The 12,230-nt window shown below is 53.7% G+C and overlaps 5 protein-coding genes across 5 annotated transcripts; 2 read left to right on the forward strand and 3 right to left on the reverse strand.

The window, feature by feature from the left end:
- Window positions 1–8: 8 nt before the first annotated feature.
- On the reverse strand, window positions 9–964 carry CONPUDRAFT_165291 (uncharacterized protein; the record flags this gene model as incomplete). Its single annotated transcript, XM_007770306.1, has 3 exons — window positions 455–964; window positions 345–382; window positions 9–282 (listed from the first exon to the last, which is right to left on the reverse strand). Coding segments are annotated over exons 1-3 (813 nt in total), but the record flags the coding sequence as incomplete, so codon positions are not given.
- A 718-nt stretch (window positions 965–1,682) lies between these two features.
- On the reverse strand, window positions 1,683–4,116 carry CONPUDRAFT_72892 (uncharacterized protein; the record flags this gene model as incomplete). The annotated part of the gene is made up of 4 exons (XM_007770104.1): window positions 1,683–2,239; window positions 2,374–2,685; window positions 2,852–3,483; window positions 3,578–4,116. The coding sequence occupies 4 exons, from the start codon at window positions 4,114–4,116 to the stop codon at window positions 1,683–1,685; spliced, it is 2,040 nt and encodes a 679-aa protein (XP_007768294.1).
- Window positions 4,117–6,461: 2,345 nt separating this feature from the next.
- On the forward strand, window positions 6,462–8,887 carry CONPUDRAFT_104220 (dihydroxy-acid and 6-phosphogluconate dehydratase). Its single transcript, XM_007770307.1, has 10 exons — window positions 6,462–6,634; window positions 6,690–6,766; window positions 6,816–6,830; window positions 6,899–7,152; window positions 7,205–7,407; window positions 7,455–7,839; window positions 7,893–8,067; window positions 8,127–8,320; window positions 8,372–8,465; window positions 8,523–8,887. Exons 1-10 carry the CDS (start codon window positions 6,479–6,481, stop codon window positions 8,773–8,775), a joined length of 1,806 nt encoding a protein of 601 aa, XP_007768497.1. The 5' UTR covers window positions 6,462–6,478; the 3' UTR covers window positions 8,776–8,887.
- Window positions 8,888–8,951: 64 nt separating this feature from the next.
- Window positions 8,952–10,982, reverse strand: CONPUDRAFT_143999 (RIO1-domain-containing protein). The gene is made up of 5 exons (XM_007770308.1): window positions 10,724–10,982; window positions 10,272–10,675; window positions 9,935–10,218; window positions 9,111–9,873; window positions 8,952–9,055 (listed from the first exon to the last, which is right to left on the reverse strand). Exons 1-5 carry the CDS (start codon window positions 10,947–10,949, stop codon window positions 8,957–8,959), a joined length of 1,776 nt encoding a protein of 591 aa, XP_007768498.1. The 5' UTR covers window positions 10,950–10,982; the 3' UTR covers window positions 8,952–8,956.
- Window positions 10,983–11,128: 146 nt separating this feature from the next.
- On the forward strand, window positions 11,129–11,988 carry CONPUDRAFT_82141 (uncharacterized protein). Its single transcript, XM_007770309.1, has 3 exons — window positions 11,129–11,217; window positions 11,266–11,365; window positions 11,436–11,988. The coding sequence occupies exons 1-3, from the start codon at window positions 11,136–11,138 to the stop codon at window positions 11,818–11,820; spliced, it is 567 nt and encodes a 188-aa protein (XP_007768499.1). The 5' UTR covers window positions 11,129–11,135; the 3' UTR covers window positions 11,821–11,988.
- Window positions 11,989–12,230: the final 242 nt, after the last annotated feature.

Raw genomic sequence — 12,230 nt, forward strand, 5'->3', positions numbered from 1 at the left:
ATTTTGACAGCGGCCAGACGGTCATTGGTGAGTGTGTCGGCGCATGCAATAACCGGCAAGACATTGACACGGGAGGAGAGGCGGCGTATGATGTTTACTTCCTGTGGCGGGAGAGTTGGCCGCGAGAGCACGGGGTGGTGAGAAGGAACAGGAGGCTCGAGGATGACAGGCTCGGGCTCTGAGCGGGTGAAGGAGCTGGCGCGAGGGCGGTTAACAAGAGGTGGCGGTGGCGCGGACATGGAAGGGGGGACGATCGTGTCCGGGTCTAGAAAGTAGATACACCTGCGGAACACAACCGTTAGCTCTCCGGGTAGATTAGGCGCCCGGTTCGGGACTGGACGCACAGGTGGATGTGACTGTCTCCGGTCTGGGCCCTCCGCTCCTAGATGAGTAGGTGCATGTTAGCATCCGATAAGCCAAGGCACAAGCGCATATATGCGCAAAGAGCGCTCACATCGTCGAGGCCCTCAGCGTAGCGGGAGTCGACATGCCTGAGTATTTCATGCAGAGTGATGTCCGAGGCGGACTCATCGGCCGAGTCGAGTGAGGGAGTATCTACAAGAGTCATAGAAATTGTTTGAGGCGGGGAGGAAGAACTGTCGGGTTCGAGGTCGACGTTGACGGATGCATGGCGTATATGAGAGGTGTGGCCAGAGCAGCCCTGAACGAACTTGGCGACGGAAGCAAGCTGGTCTTTTGTGGCTGCACAGGAAATGTTGCTGGTGTCGAGAAGAAGACGAAGGAAAGAGGTCTTGCCCGTGCGCTGACCTGCAACCATGAGGTTGTACCCACCAACAGCGATGTGTGGTGGGTGTGAGTGGGCGTCGATCGGCATAGGGTGGTCGGAGGCACGAGAGGGGCGGGGAGCAGGGGGGAAGGAGGGGCGGAGTGGGTCGTCGAGGAGATGGGGGTGGGGGAGAGAGAGTCGGTTGCCGCTGTCGAGAATGGACGGCATGGAAGCCAGGAAGCGGGGGTCAAGAGGAGAGTGCGCGAGGGCTGCGCGGGGATGTGATATGATAAACACCGAGCTTCAGCTTGAGCAGAAAAGAGAAACGGAGCCGAGTGATGCTACGGCTACTCCCACCGAGCCAATCGGGTCGATCCCTCCCGCCCAAAACTCTCCTGTTCTGATCGCGCCCGTCCCGGGGCTGCTTTTGGCCACGGGGCTTCCCTGGGCTTCCAGACTGCGGTCTGTCGTCATAAAACGGTTCCGTCGCATTTCTCTTATCCATTCGTATGCTCTATAGTATAGCAAATATGAGGAAGATACAGTACAGAAAGATAAGAAACATAAGTAGTGTAGAATAAGAGATCCTAAGCGTTATAGCAGCGGATTATACGGCATGTAGGATAAGAAACAGGGTTGGCATCCACGGAAAAGAGGGTCATTCCCGAGCGAGGCCCGCGTCTAGACTTTCAATATGGCCCAACAGCGTGTGAGTGCCGAATGTCCGCGTAGCAACCGTTTATCGTAATAGAGCTGCCACTGGCCCCTATTACTTCCGTCAGACCTGTCAAGCTTAAGTCGGCTCGGCCAGCATGCCCATGCACGGAGTCTCAGACGCGGCGGAACACTGGATCCTCACCTTCTCTCCCCCTTCCTCTCCGGATCGAGCGATCTCCCAGGAACGCCCCGTCCGCCTCCGCCATCCCCCGGAACATATGCTCGCCATTCAAGCGGTTTACTCCCCCCGCTCGCGCATATGGACATCCGTATACTCGTCGTCGTGAGTTCTCTGTCGTTCGGTGAAGGTAGGTAGGGGATCTGGATCATCCACGTCCACGTCGACTTCGGAAGCATCGAGACGGCGACTTTTGGGACTGCTTATTCGGGTAACCACGTGCGACTGCGAATGTGTCGTGGACGGGGCCAGTTGGATGGCCCCGGCCTGCCGTTCGACGACAGCTGATGGCGATGACGACAACGTTTTTGTCGAGAGCTCAATCTCGGCGCCTGTCAGCATCATCCCGCCCTCCGTCACGCCGGTTTTCCTCCGCAGCTCCGTGTACTTCACCGCCATGTCCGGCATGTCGCTCGGAGCGAACTTCGGTGGCGGCTTGCTGGGATCCACCAACGGAGGCCCTTCACTCTTTGGAAGCTTCACCCTCTTCGCCTTGGCCACTTTGGGAGTCTTGCCTTTCCCTCGACGTCGCGGCTTAGCGGCGTACATGCACTTCAGACTCCGTACCGAGCAGTTCGCACACTGCGGCTTGTGTCCGTCGCATTTTAGCTTCCGGCCTGTATTCCAGCACAGTCAGCTACTGAATGCTTCGGTTTACCGCCCGTTCCTGTCAGCCGACGAACGAACCGCGTGGCGTGGAGGCTTCGACGCACGGAGATAGCCGATCAAGGAAGGGCTGAAGACGACTCACTTCGACAGAAATCGCACGCGATAACCACCTTCTCAACTTTCCGTACCTTCGTCCTCCTCTCCTGGGCAGCATCCTCAGGCGACTCAGGTCTTAGGTGCTCGGGTAGCGGCCTGTCTGGCCCTTGCAAACGCTGATTCTTCCATTCGACGCCTTCCCTTGGTGGTAAATGCGGCGGCAATGTGCTCTGGAATACTTCATTTATGCTCGGCAGTCTTCCTGACGGTGGACGTGCTCTACCCGCCCCTTCGATGTCTGATAGCCGAACCGCTAATGGGGACTGACCCTCGACGAGGTACCCCATGGGCATGTCGCCTGGATCGCATGTTTATCGTTGATTCATTCATCGTACGAATTGACATCCAACATTGAACATAATTGAAGACGAAGACATCCGCGATCACAAGTTGCGGTGCACCAAGAGCCAACAGAGTATATACTATCAGCTCATATTTTGGAAACTCAAAGCCAAATGACGCACCATAGCCCTCTTGCACCTGATGTCCAGGCCCCTGCCCCTCCAGCCACAGCTGCTGCCCTTCTCCAGAACTCGGCTTGTGTCTCCTCGGTAGTGGTCTTCTCTCCCTACCCAGACTCTGCTCCGCTTGATTTTCTTCCGGCCCATCTGCACCCTGCCACCGTGGCTCGCTTCTACCAAGCTTCCGTTTTCGACTGGCTGGTAATACCACATTCGAGGGCGAATCAGGGGGACTGATGTCAATATCCCCCAAGCCCTGCTCGAGTCTACCTCTCTGCCTTCTATGCGATTCAGTCGGCTGGGCTTCCTCGTATGGTGGCGGCCCAGGCCTCCAGCTTTCGTATCGCTGCTCGCCCGCATACATCTGCTCCGCGCTCGAGGGTCCCGGACCAGCAACTCCCAGTGGCATCTCTTCCTCGGGAGGCATGGTGTACCGCCTCGTGGGCGTCGACTCGCTTGGAGCAGCATGGTGCGTTCGCGTCTGATGCTGCCATGGCCCAGGAGTGTTCTCACTAGTTGGAGACGGTGTTGCTCTCAGCGACGATGGAAATGACTGAGGCTGCTCCCATGATCGCGACTGAGGCGTGTTCACCAGCGGTACATCCAGGTGCGTCCCTTGTCTAGTACCGGGAGCACTGATGGGCCCAGCAGAATAATGAGAGATGGGCAACGGCGCAGCTCGAATTGGCGTTGGGGCATGCAACGAAAGCGCTGAATGTGGTTGCGAACGTGGCTGCGAGTGAGATGAGCCGCGCGAGTGGGTAGACCTCGTCGAGTGGGCAGACTGCGACGAATATGACGCGGGTGGCGGTACCACCGGTGAAGGTGAGCCATCTCCAGTACTTGATGACGAGGATGGGCGAAGAGACAGGTAGGTCTGGCGATCTGACGCACTTCGAGGCGGCGATGATCGCACTATCGAGCGTCGCTGGCCCACATGCAGACTCCGTGGCGATGGCGGCTGCACCGACGTTTGTATATGCAGCGACGGGCGTTCGTGCGTCGGGTATGGGTGCGGGCGCGCATACGCACGTGGCTGCGAGATTGTCCGTCGGCGTGCTTCTGGATCGTCGGAAAAATGGGGCGGGCTGAGGCTGCGACTCCCGTTCCATGTCGTTGGCGCGGACGGAAACCCCGCCGGACCAACGGAAGATGCGGTATACGATTGCGAGGCAGGTGCAGACACGACGGGGATGTGTAACCCACGTGGCCGGTGGTGAGGATGCTGCTGCCCAGATTGATGCCAGTGGGCTTGCTGTTCTTGCCATGATCTACTTGTCAGGGGAGGAAGTACAAGGCTCGGATCATGTACCACTGGCGCGTCCAAGCTTCCTTGGTGCGAGGTTTCCGAGGGCCCAGGTACGCGACCGCGTTCATGCGGGTGTGTGGAGGCCCGTGTTGGATAATATGGACCATGGGATCGACGACCAAGAGGGTTTTCAAGAAGGTGCTGATGAAGGGAAGAGGGTAAGGAAGGACTGGCTCCTGACGAGCTCAACTGGGTATCGGCGGAGGGGCGAGAACTTGAGGGGAAAGCGGTACGATCGGGAGAGGTCGCCCGCCGTCCTTGCATCTAATCTGAAGAGGAGCGATGGGCAGGGGCGGTAGGGAAAACAATAGACAGGGCGTTATCGAGGACACAAGGGTAGGAGCGATGGGGGAGGAAATGGCGTAGAGCTGCAGGAGAAAGACATGAGCTCGGGACATTGGTAGTCGAGGGCGCAGGTACCAAGGATGTACAGAGGAATAACCTCTGCCACTTCGCGAACGAAAAATTGAAAATAATAGCTATAAGTTACAACTTTACAAGTCGTCGTTGAACGCCATGCGAAGGCGATTTGGGCGTGTCGTTCGGGGAGGTCGAGCGGGAAAACTCGAGTGGCTCGTGTCAGGAAACCTGCCAACGAAGAGGGAGGAGCGGGAAGGCCTGCCTTGAGTTACGGAGGGGGAGGAGGAACTTCACAGACACCATCTGAGTTTTCTTTTACATCCGTCACCTCCATAGAACGAGCCCAAAAGAGGGAATGGGGCAGCGGGAGATATCTTGATTTCGAGGGGTGACAGTTGGTACGGACGAGCAAACCGAAGTTCCGGGACGACCCAATCCACGAAAGGTTCGAAAAAAAAATCCTGGCGAGCTAGAGGAGGCCCGGGTGCGATGAGATCTGCGTTGCAGCCTCCTCAAACGCTGAACTGATCGAGAGCGCAACAGATGCCGTGACCCGGCTGCATGACAATCCATTTTTGCGTCAGAGGAGCGCAACGAACTATAGCTCATGTCAAACGGGGCTTCGCTATCCGCGCAGACATAGAAGGTGCAGTGCGCGATAAATTTTGTGAAGAATAATCTGTTGCCTAGGTTGCTTTGAGGATGGGGAAGTCAAGGCTTTTTTGAAATTTTCATATTTGAGTTCACAGGTGGTTTGCCCCGCCCTGCCTTAGCACCTGCCTCATTTTGATCTGGTGACCCAAATGTCCGAAGGAGCTTTAACCTTCAGGCTTCCGAACGCCGCCCGACTTTGGCCATCTCATGGGCTCCGGAGGTTTGTATTTTCGACCACGGCCACAATGATCTCAAAGAGCCAAATTTTGGGGCCACTTTTACACTTTGTAAGCAGTTGAGGTTGGCCGTCGAATGGCGGAACCTGGCAGTGTTGGCAGATATGACACGTCCAGAGTGAGACACACATGGCATGATCGAGGCGGACGTTGAATTTGATGAACGCTTTTAATCTTATAGATCTGCCTTCCTTATATAGACGATATGCACCTGGCGGCCGGTAGGCTCGCGACGTAGTCTAATGGCTCGCCTGCCGTTGTACAGTATGCACTCTCGACCAGTTCTTTGGCTTCGGCGCTCAGCTCCGACGAATGTTAAATGTGTGGCTCAGGTGAATATCTATTCGCAAGTGCGGAGAACTGCGCCAATCAATATCAATTTAGGGTGCTCGAGGGGACAGATCTTGCCAAATCACGAGGGAGGGGCAGCTCCATTCTCATTGGTCACTTCCTGCAACACGCGTCGATAAGCGCCCCTTAAGTGGGGTGTAACGACAGTAAATAATATCGCACTCTCAATACGATCAGTGATAAGATGCCGCTCCGACCAGATTTTAGACACGGCAGAACGATCCGAAGTTAAATTCATGTTCCATGGAAACAGAAATGTATACTTGATAAACGTCCTTGGGTAATCATGATTATCTGGTCTTGAGGTCCGACAAATTCGCGCATTGGTTGGGTGAGTGTAATGCTTAAGCGCTTATTGCGACGACTTGAGCGTCTTCCCATTTGTAGTGATGGGATGACCTGCATTCTGGTATTTTTTTATGTATGAAAGGCGCATTTCTCCAACGTAGGCGCGTCACAGGCGGTACAAAGTTAGCCTTGATCTTCGAATGCCGTAATTCTCGCCGCCGTGGCGGTTCGCCTTCTCCCCTTTATCATTTTAGCCTTTTCATATCAAATTGTTTACGAGTGTTTTGTCCGATTGGTTCCTTGAACTGGCTCGGTAATTCTCGGCGGCTCGGTTGTATATCCACGAAAGGAAAGAGGTTCAGGCCACGAGTCAGTCACTTTTTGCAGAGTCAAGCAAACCCCGGGTTCCCTGGTTCACGAGCTCACAAAGTCATGCAGTCGCGTATGCTCATAGCCAAACGCGCCCGGAACACGCTGGGATGCAGCGTCCGTGGTATGCGCACGTCTGCTTCTGCACATGGCGAAAAGCCTGTGATGAATAGGTACAGCCGGACTGTCACCCAGACAAAGGACCAAGGTGCCAGCCAGGTATGCGTCTACGAGATATTTTACGCGTCAAAGCGCGAATGATTGATTCTGTCAGGCTATGCTGTATGCAACGGAAGGAATCAAAGATGACCAGGACTTCCAGAAGGCTATGGTTGGTGTAGCTAGTGTTTGGTGAGTTACACACCGTACGACCCCACCTCCTCTGACGTCTGCTTCTTAGGTATGAGGGCAACCCGTACGTTACCCCGTGCCCGACGCGTCTCTGTATCTATCTTCTCCGGGATAACACGCCCTTTACCATAGATGCAACCGTCACCTTCTCGGGCTCGGTCAGGAAATCAAGAAGTCCATTTATGATGCTGACATGATTGGGTACCAGTTTGGTACGGTCGGCGTCAGCGACGGAATCAGCATGGGCACTCGCGGAATGTCATACTCTTTGCAATCTCGTGATCTCATAGCAGACCAGGTTGAGACTGCTGCTGGCGGTCACTGGCTTGATGGTATGGTCACCGTTCCAGGATGCGACAAGAACATGCCTGGTGTCCTCATGGCACGTGAGTCATGAAGTCTGCTCCCCTTGTTTCGACAACTAAATTTGTTGTGTAGTTGGTCGTCTCAACCGACCAGGTCTCATGGTCTACGGTGGTACCATCCGCCCCGGGTCATGCGGAGGCAACGACTCGATTGACATTGTCAGCGCCTTCCAGTCTTACGGGAAGTTCCTCCAGGACGGGCGGACTGCAGAGGCTGAAGCAGAGCGGTACGCTACAGTCCGCCATGCATGCCCTGGTCCTGGTGCTTGCGGAGGAGTAAGTGTTTACTTAGTCAAGGATACAGTCAACTCACGAAAACCAAGATGTACACCGCAAACACGATGGCGAGCGCAGCCGAAGCCCTTGGTATGACACTCCCCGGCTCCTCTTCTAACCCTGCAGAATCTCAAGAAAAGCACGATGAGTGCAAGGCTGTTGGTCCCGCTATGCGTAACATGCTCGAGAAGAACATCCTTCCTCGTGATATCATGACCAAGGAGGCGTTCGAGAACGCCATGCGGCTCGTCATGATTCTCGGAGGATCAACAAACGCCGTCCTCCACTTGATTGCCATCGCACACTCTGTTGGCGTCGAACTCACCATTGACGACTTTGCTCGTGTTTCTGAGGCAACACCGTTCCTCGCTGACATTAAGCCAAGCGGCAAGTACGTGATGGAGGACATCTTCAAAATTGGCGGTACCCCCAGTAAGTTGATCTGCCTCTTCTACTTGATCTGATTGGCTGACAAAGAACTCAAGAGGTGCTGCATTTCCTCATGAAGAACAACATTATCACCGGTGATACTCTGACTGTCACTGGTGCCACCCTCGGCGAGAATCTCGACCGCTGGGTGCATAAGTATGGCGAGCTCTCACCTACTCAAGATGTCATTCGCCCGTTGGACAAGCCTATCAAGGAGACCGGCCACATCCGGTGGGTCATGTCTTCTACCTCCATTGTTCCGTCGCGAGTCTCACAGCGGCCTTCTCAAGGATTCTCAAGGGTAACCTCGCCCCCGGAGGTGCAGTTGCGAAGATCACGGGCAAAGAAGGGTTGGGTTTCACCGGCAAGGCGCGGACGTTTGACTCCGAGGAAGAGTTCGTCAAGGCAGTCGAGACCGGCAGCATAAAGAAGGGCGAGAAGACGGTCGTTGTGCTGCGATACCTCGGGCCCAAGGGTGGACCAGGTGAGTTGAGTTTACAATGCAGGAAAGAACTTCTCTGAAATCGGGGTGTAGGCATGCCTGAGATGCTCAAGCCCACGAGTCTGATTATGGGAGCCGGCCTGGGTCATGACGTCGCGTGTCTTACTGACGGCCGCTTCAGCGGAGGGTGCGTGCTTCTATGTCTCGACCGCCCCTCGGATAGGATAGCTGATGATGCATGTAGCTCTCATGGTTTCTGCATCGGCCATGTTGTACCTGAAGCTCAGGTTGGTGGCCCCATCGCCCTCGTCCAGGACGGAGATACCATTTCCGTCGATGCTGTCAAGAACACTATCGAAGTATATGTCTCGGAGCAGGAGATGGAGAGTCGCCGTAAGACGTGGCGGGCCCCACCTCTAAAGGTTCAGCAAGGCACGCTTTACAAATATATCAAGACCGTGCTCGACGCCAGCCACGGATGCGTCACTGATGCATGATGCTTGATTTGTTATCGCCCGCTAACCCCGGTGTGCACACCACGCATTTGTTTACGTGTCGGCTAATAAAAGTACAATACATCGTACAGTACGCATGCAAAACACAAAGAGCACAAGTCGATCTCACGCGCATACACCTCGTGTTCCAAGATACGTAGATGAGCCCGTCAAGAGGAGAGTTTCATGACCTTGTATTTTTAACCTTCCGCTTTTTCTCTGCCTTCGGAATCTTGTTTTTACGCTTTTCTCGCGCTTCCGCCTTTACCGATTTTTTGCGCTCCTGGCGTGTCGTCGCTTGTAAGCATCCTACTGCATGCCAGGGTGATGGAACGCACCTTTTTGGCATCTTTATCTTCGTGTCGATGGCCTCGTGGCTTCGGACATTGATAATCTTTTCCATCCTGGTTCTCGTCTGCATCTTCCGAGTCGTCATCTGACCCTACGTTGCTGTCGGTGCCAGAACCATCGTCCACCTCAAAGTGCACATGTTGAGGGATACTTTCGTTCGAACGCTTACTAGAGTCGACAAGCCCGATTGTATCGGCATAGATGAGCGTTTTCCCATCACCCTTGGCCAGAAGTTCTACGTCACGTTCCGGATCATACACTTCATTGAGCGTCCGAGGGATGTATGATTGCATGAAGACACTGTCTTCATGGGCCGATGCTCCAGGAGCATCCGACGTTTCGTCTGTGTCACTGGTTTCATCCACCGGCTCGGGTGTCTTTTCAGACAACCACTGCTTGAGAATATCGGCATCGTTGCTCTCGGGCTGTCCACCCAGCTTCTCGCGCGTCACGAACTCGAAGCACCGCCGCAGACCGAGGCAGTTGACACCAAAGCGCCCAAAGAATTCTTCAGCATTCTTGATGTCACTCCGCAGGAAATCGAAGGCGGATGGATGATCGTGTTCCACGCTCTGCGAGACATCAATGACGTAGAGGTGCGAGTCGTGGTAGAGGATATTGTATTCAGAAAGATCGGCATGGACGAGTTTGCATTCGTGGTACATTCGGCGAATGTTGAGGATGAGCTCTTCGTACAACGAGGGATACGCCTCCGCAGATATTGCCGCATCTTTAAGACGAGGAGAAGCCCTGATCAAAGCAAGATGGTGTGAGTTTATTCATGATTAAATTTTACAATAATCCAACACACCATCCTTGCTTGTCCCCAAGAAACTTCATCACTAGCACATTCTCCCGAACTTCAATGGGTTCCGGACAAGGTATGCCTGCAGCCACTAGGCGCTTCAAATTACGAACCTCTTTCTCCGCCCATACTCGGACCATTTTACGGGGATTGCGCTTGCTATACCCACGTCTGAAACGATACTCCCCTGACACATAGCGATCACGATCCTTGAAAATAAGGATCGACGTTTTGTAGATCTTCAGGGCCATATGGGCGCCGTCAGGGGCAGCTGCGTGATAAACATTTGCCTGAAGGACATCAATGAATGCCGCAACATGTAGCACTTAGGCTCAAGAATCACCTCCTTTCCAGTACTGACGCAGCCATTCACCTCCTGGATGAGACCGCGGCCGATCATTTTGAACAAGATGATGCGCGTGCGTGGATCGAGGACTTGCTCTGAAGTCGCACGATCTGACTTGTCTTTCGCATTGGCGTAAGAGCTAGGTCCCTTTCTGTTGACGCCGGCGCCCATGACATAGGGCTGATCTATTTTCGCAATTCGAGAGGAGTACTTTGAAAGAGCAGCCAGTTGATCAGCGGTTTTGTCCTTGCGCTGGGTGTCAGCCTGTGCAGTCTTCGGCTGATTGACTTTAGGGACAGCGGCAACGGCGGCGTTCTTGTTAATGGAGGACTTCATCCCTTCCACGTTTCCAGTGCGGATAGCGACATGCTGCCGTATGCGATTGAACTGTTTCGTGAAATCTACTAGTTATTGCAGCAGAATCGGTGTGGTGCAATGGTATGACGAACCTCTTTCAGCCACTTCCCAGTCTTCGTCTTCTGCTCGGTCATCCTCAAAGTCATCTTCATTCAGCTCGTCCTGTTCATCTTCGGAATATGCATTGTCTGACCACTGAAGGTTCTCGTCGTCGATGAAGTGGCCGCCTTGACGGGGGGTGGGGTTTGGGGATGTCGTCTCTGTTGCCGGAGCATCGTCAAATTGACCCTCCTCGATACGTTCATGAGAACTGGACATGTCGATTGTTTATGCCTGATGTTTGGGCAGGCCTGATAACCGTCTTGTATCCAACTTGTATCCGTCCTAGAGTTTTTATCAGCCGGAAAATTAGCGGGGATCGGCAGGGCCATAAGCGCCCGTCACGTGGTAGATCTGTCACGCGTCGGCGCTAATTCTCCACGCCTCCCTTGCGCTTGAACGTGTATGAACGTCAACGCGGTCCGTCAACGCATCCCTTACAAGTTTGCGGCAGAACCTGAGGATGAACACATTTTAGATGAACAAGGTACTTCATATGCTCAAAACCTTATCCTCGTTTAAAGTCTGCTCCCAGAGCAAGAGCAATTAGTTGAACGCTTTCGGCGGCAGAATAATGCCTCTAACCAACGACATCTCATAGGCCTGCAGATCGTGGTTACATTATCATGCCTACTGTATGTCCTGATATCATACCTCTCCTTCAAAGGTTCTAACTCTGCTCCTTTGAACGCTTGACCATACTAGCCACGTCATCTACGCATTCTCAGACCTCACCAGTCCTCTGGAAAACCTATTTCCTTCAACGATCCCTGACTCTCCGTTACCTCTCAGTCGTCCACTCGCCATGATATCCGTCATATGTCACGTCAATATCATTATGGATATGGTACCAAACAACCCGTCCTTGAACGAGTTACACCTCCCCTTCAAGCTCGTCTATATACTGGCATGGGGTGCATTACCACCTTTCTTCTCTCTTCTTGTCGGAAAGTCATGTAACACGACGGCATGGTGGTGCTTTTTGGAAATCGTCTCTGGGCTTGTCTTCTTCGTTCGCAGGTGGATCGGACAAGCCGACGCAAATATCACGGGTTTGCAGAAAATAAGGTATACTGCTTCAGGCGCATAGTTTCGTTCTGCTTCGTGCTCTTTACATCGTGCATTGATCGCTCTGTAGGCGCTGGGTGCTGGGCGATTATTCACGAGATACTTTTTCTCGCCAAAGCCAATGTTACCGAGTCATATGTGGATATGATCATAATGTATTGATAATTGGCCTCTCGAATGGACCGTTCTGCCTCTCAGCATTCCACGACGTGTTCGCACACCGTTCCAATCTGTCATTCTCAAACGTTTATACCATAACATTCTCTCACTCGGTGACACTTTTAACGTCTTAGCAGTTTTTTCTTCTTCTCTGCACTGCACTACGAGACACTGCGACGCCGCGAAGGGTCCTTCCAAAAGCGTCGTCCTGTCTCACATTCTGCTTCCGCCGCTGCTTCCGCTGTGCTCGCGTGGCTTCGTGTTCTTTGCCCT

This window comes from Coniophora puteana (genome assembly GCF_000271625.1).
Source record: "Coniophora puteana RWD-64-598 SS2 unplaced genomic scaffold CONPUscaffold_6, whole genome shotgun sequence".
Taxonomy (NCBI): Eukaryota; Fungi; Basidiomycota; class Agaricomycetes; order Boletales; family Coniophoraceae; genus Coniophora; species Coniophora puteana.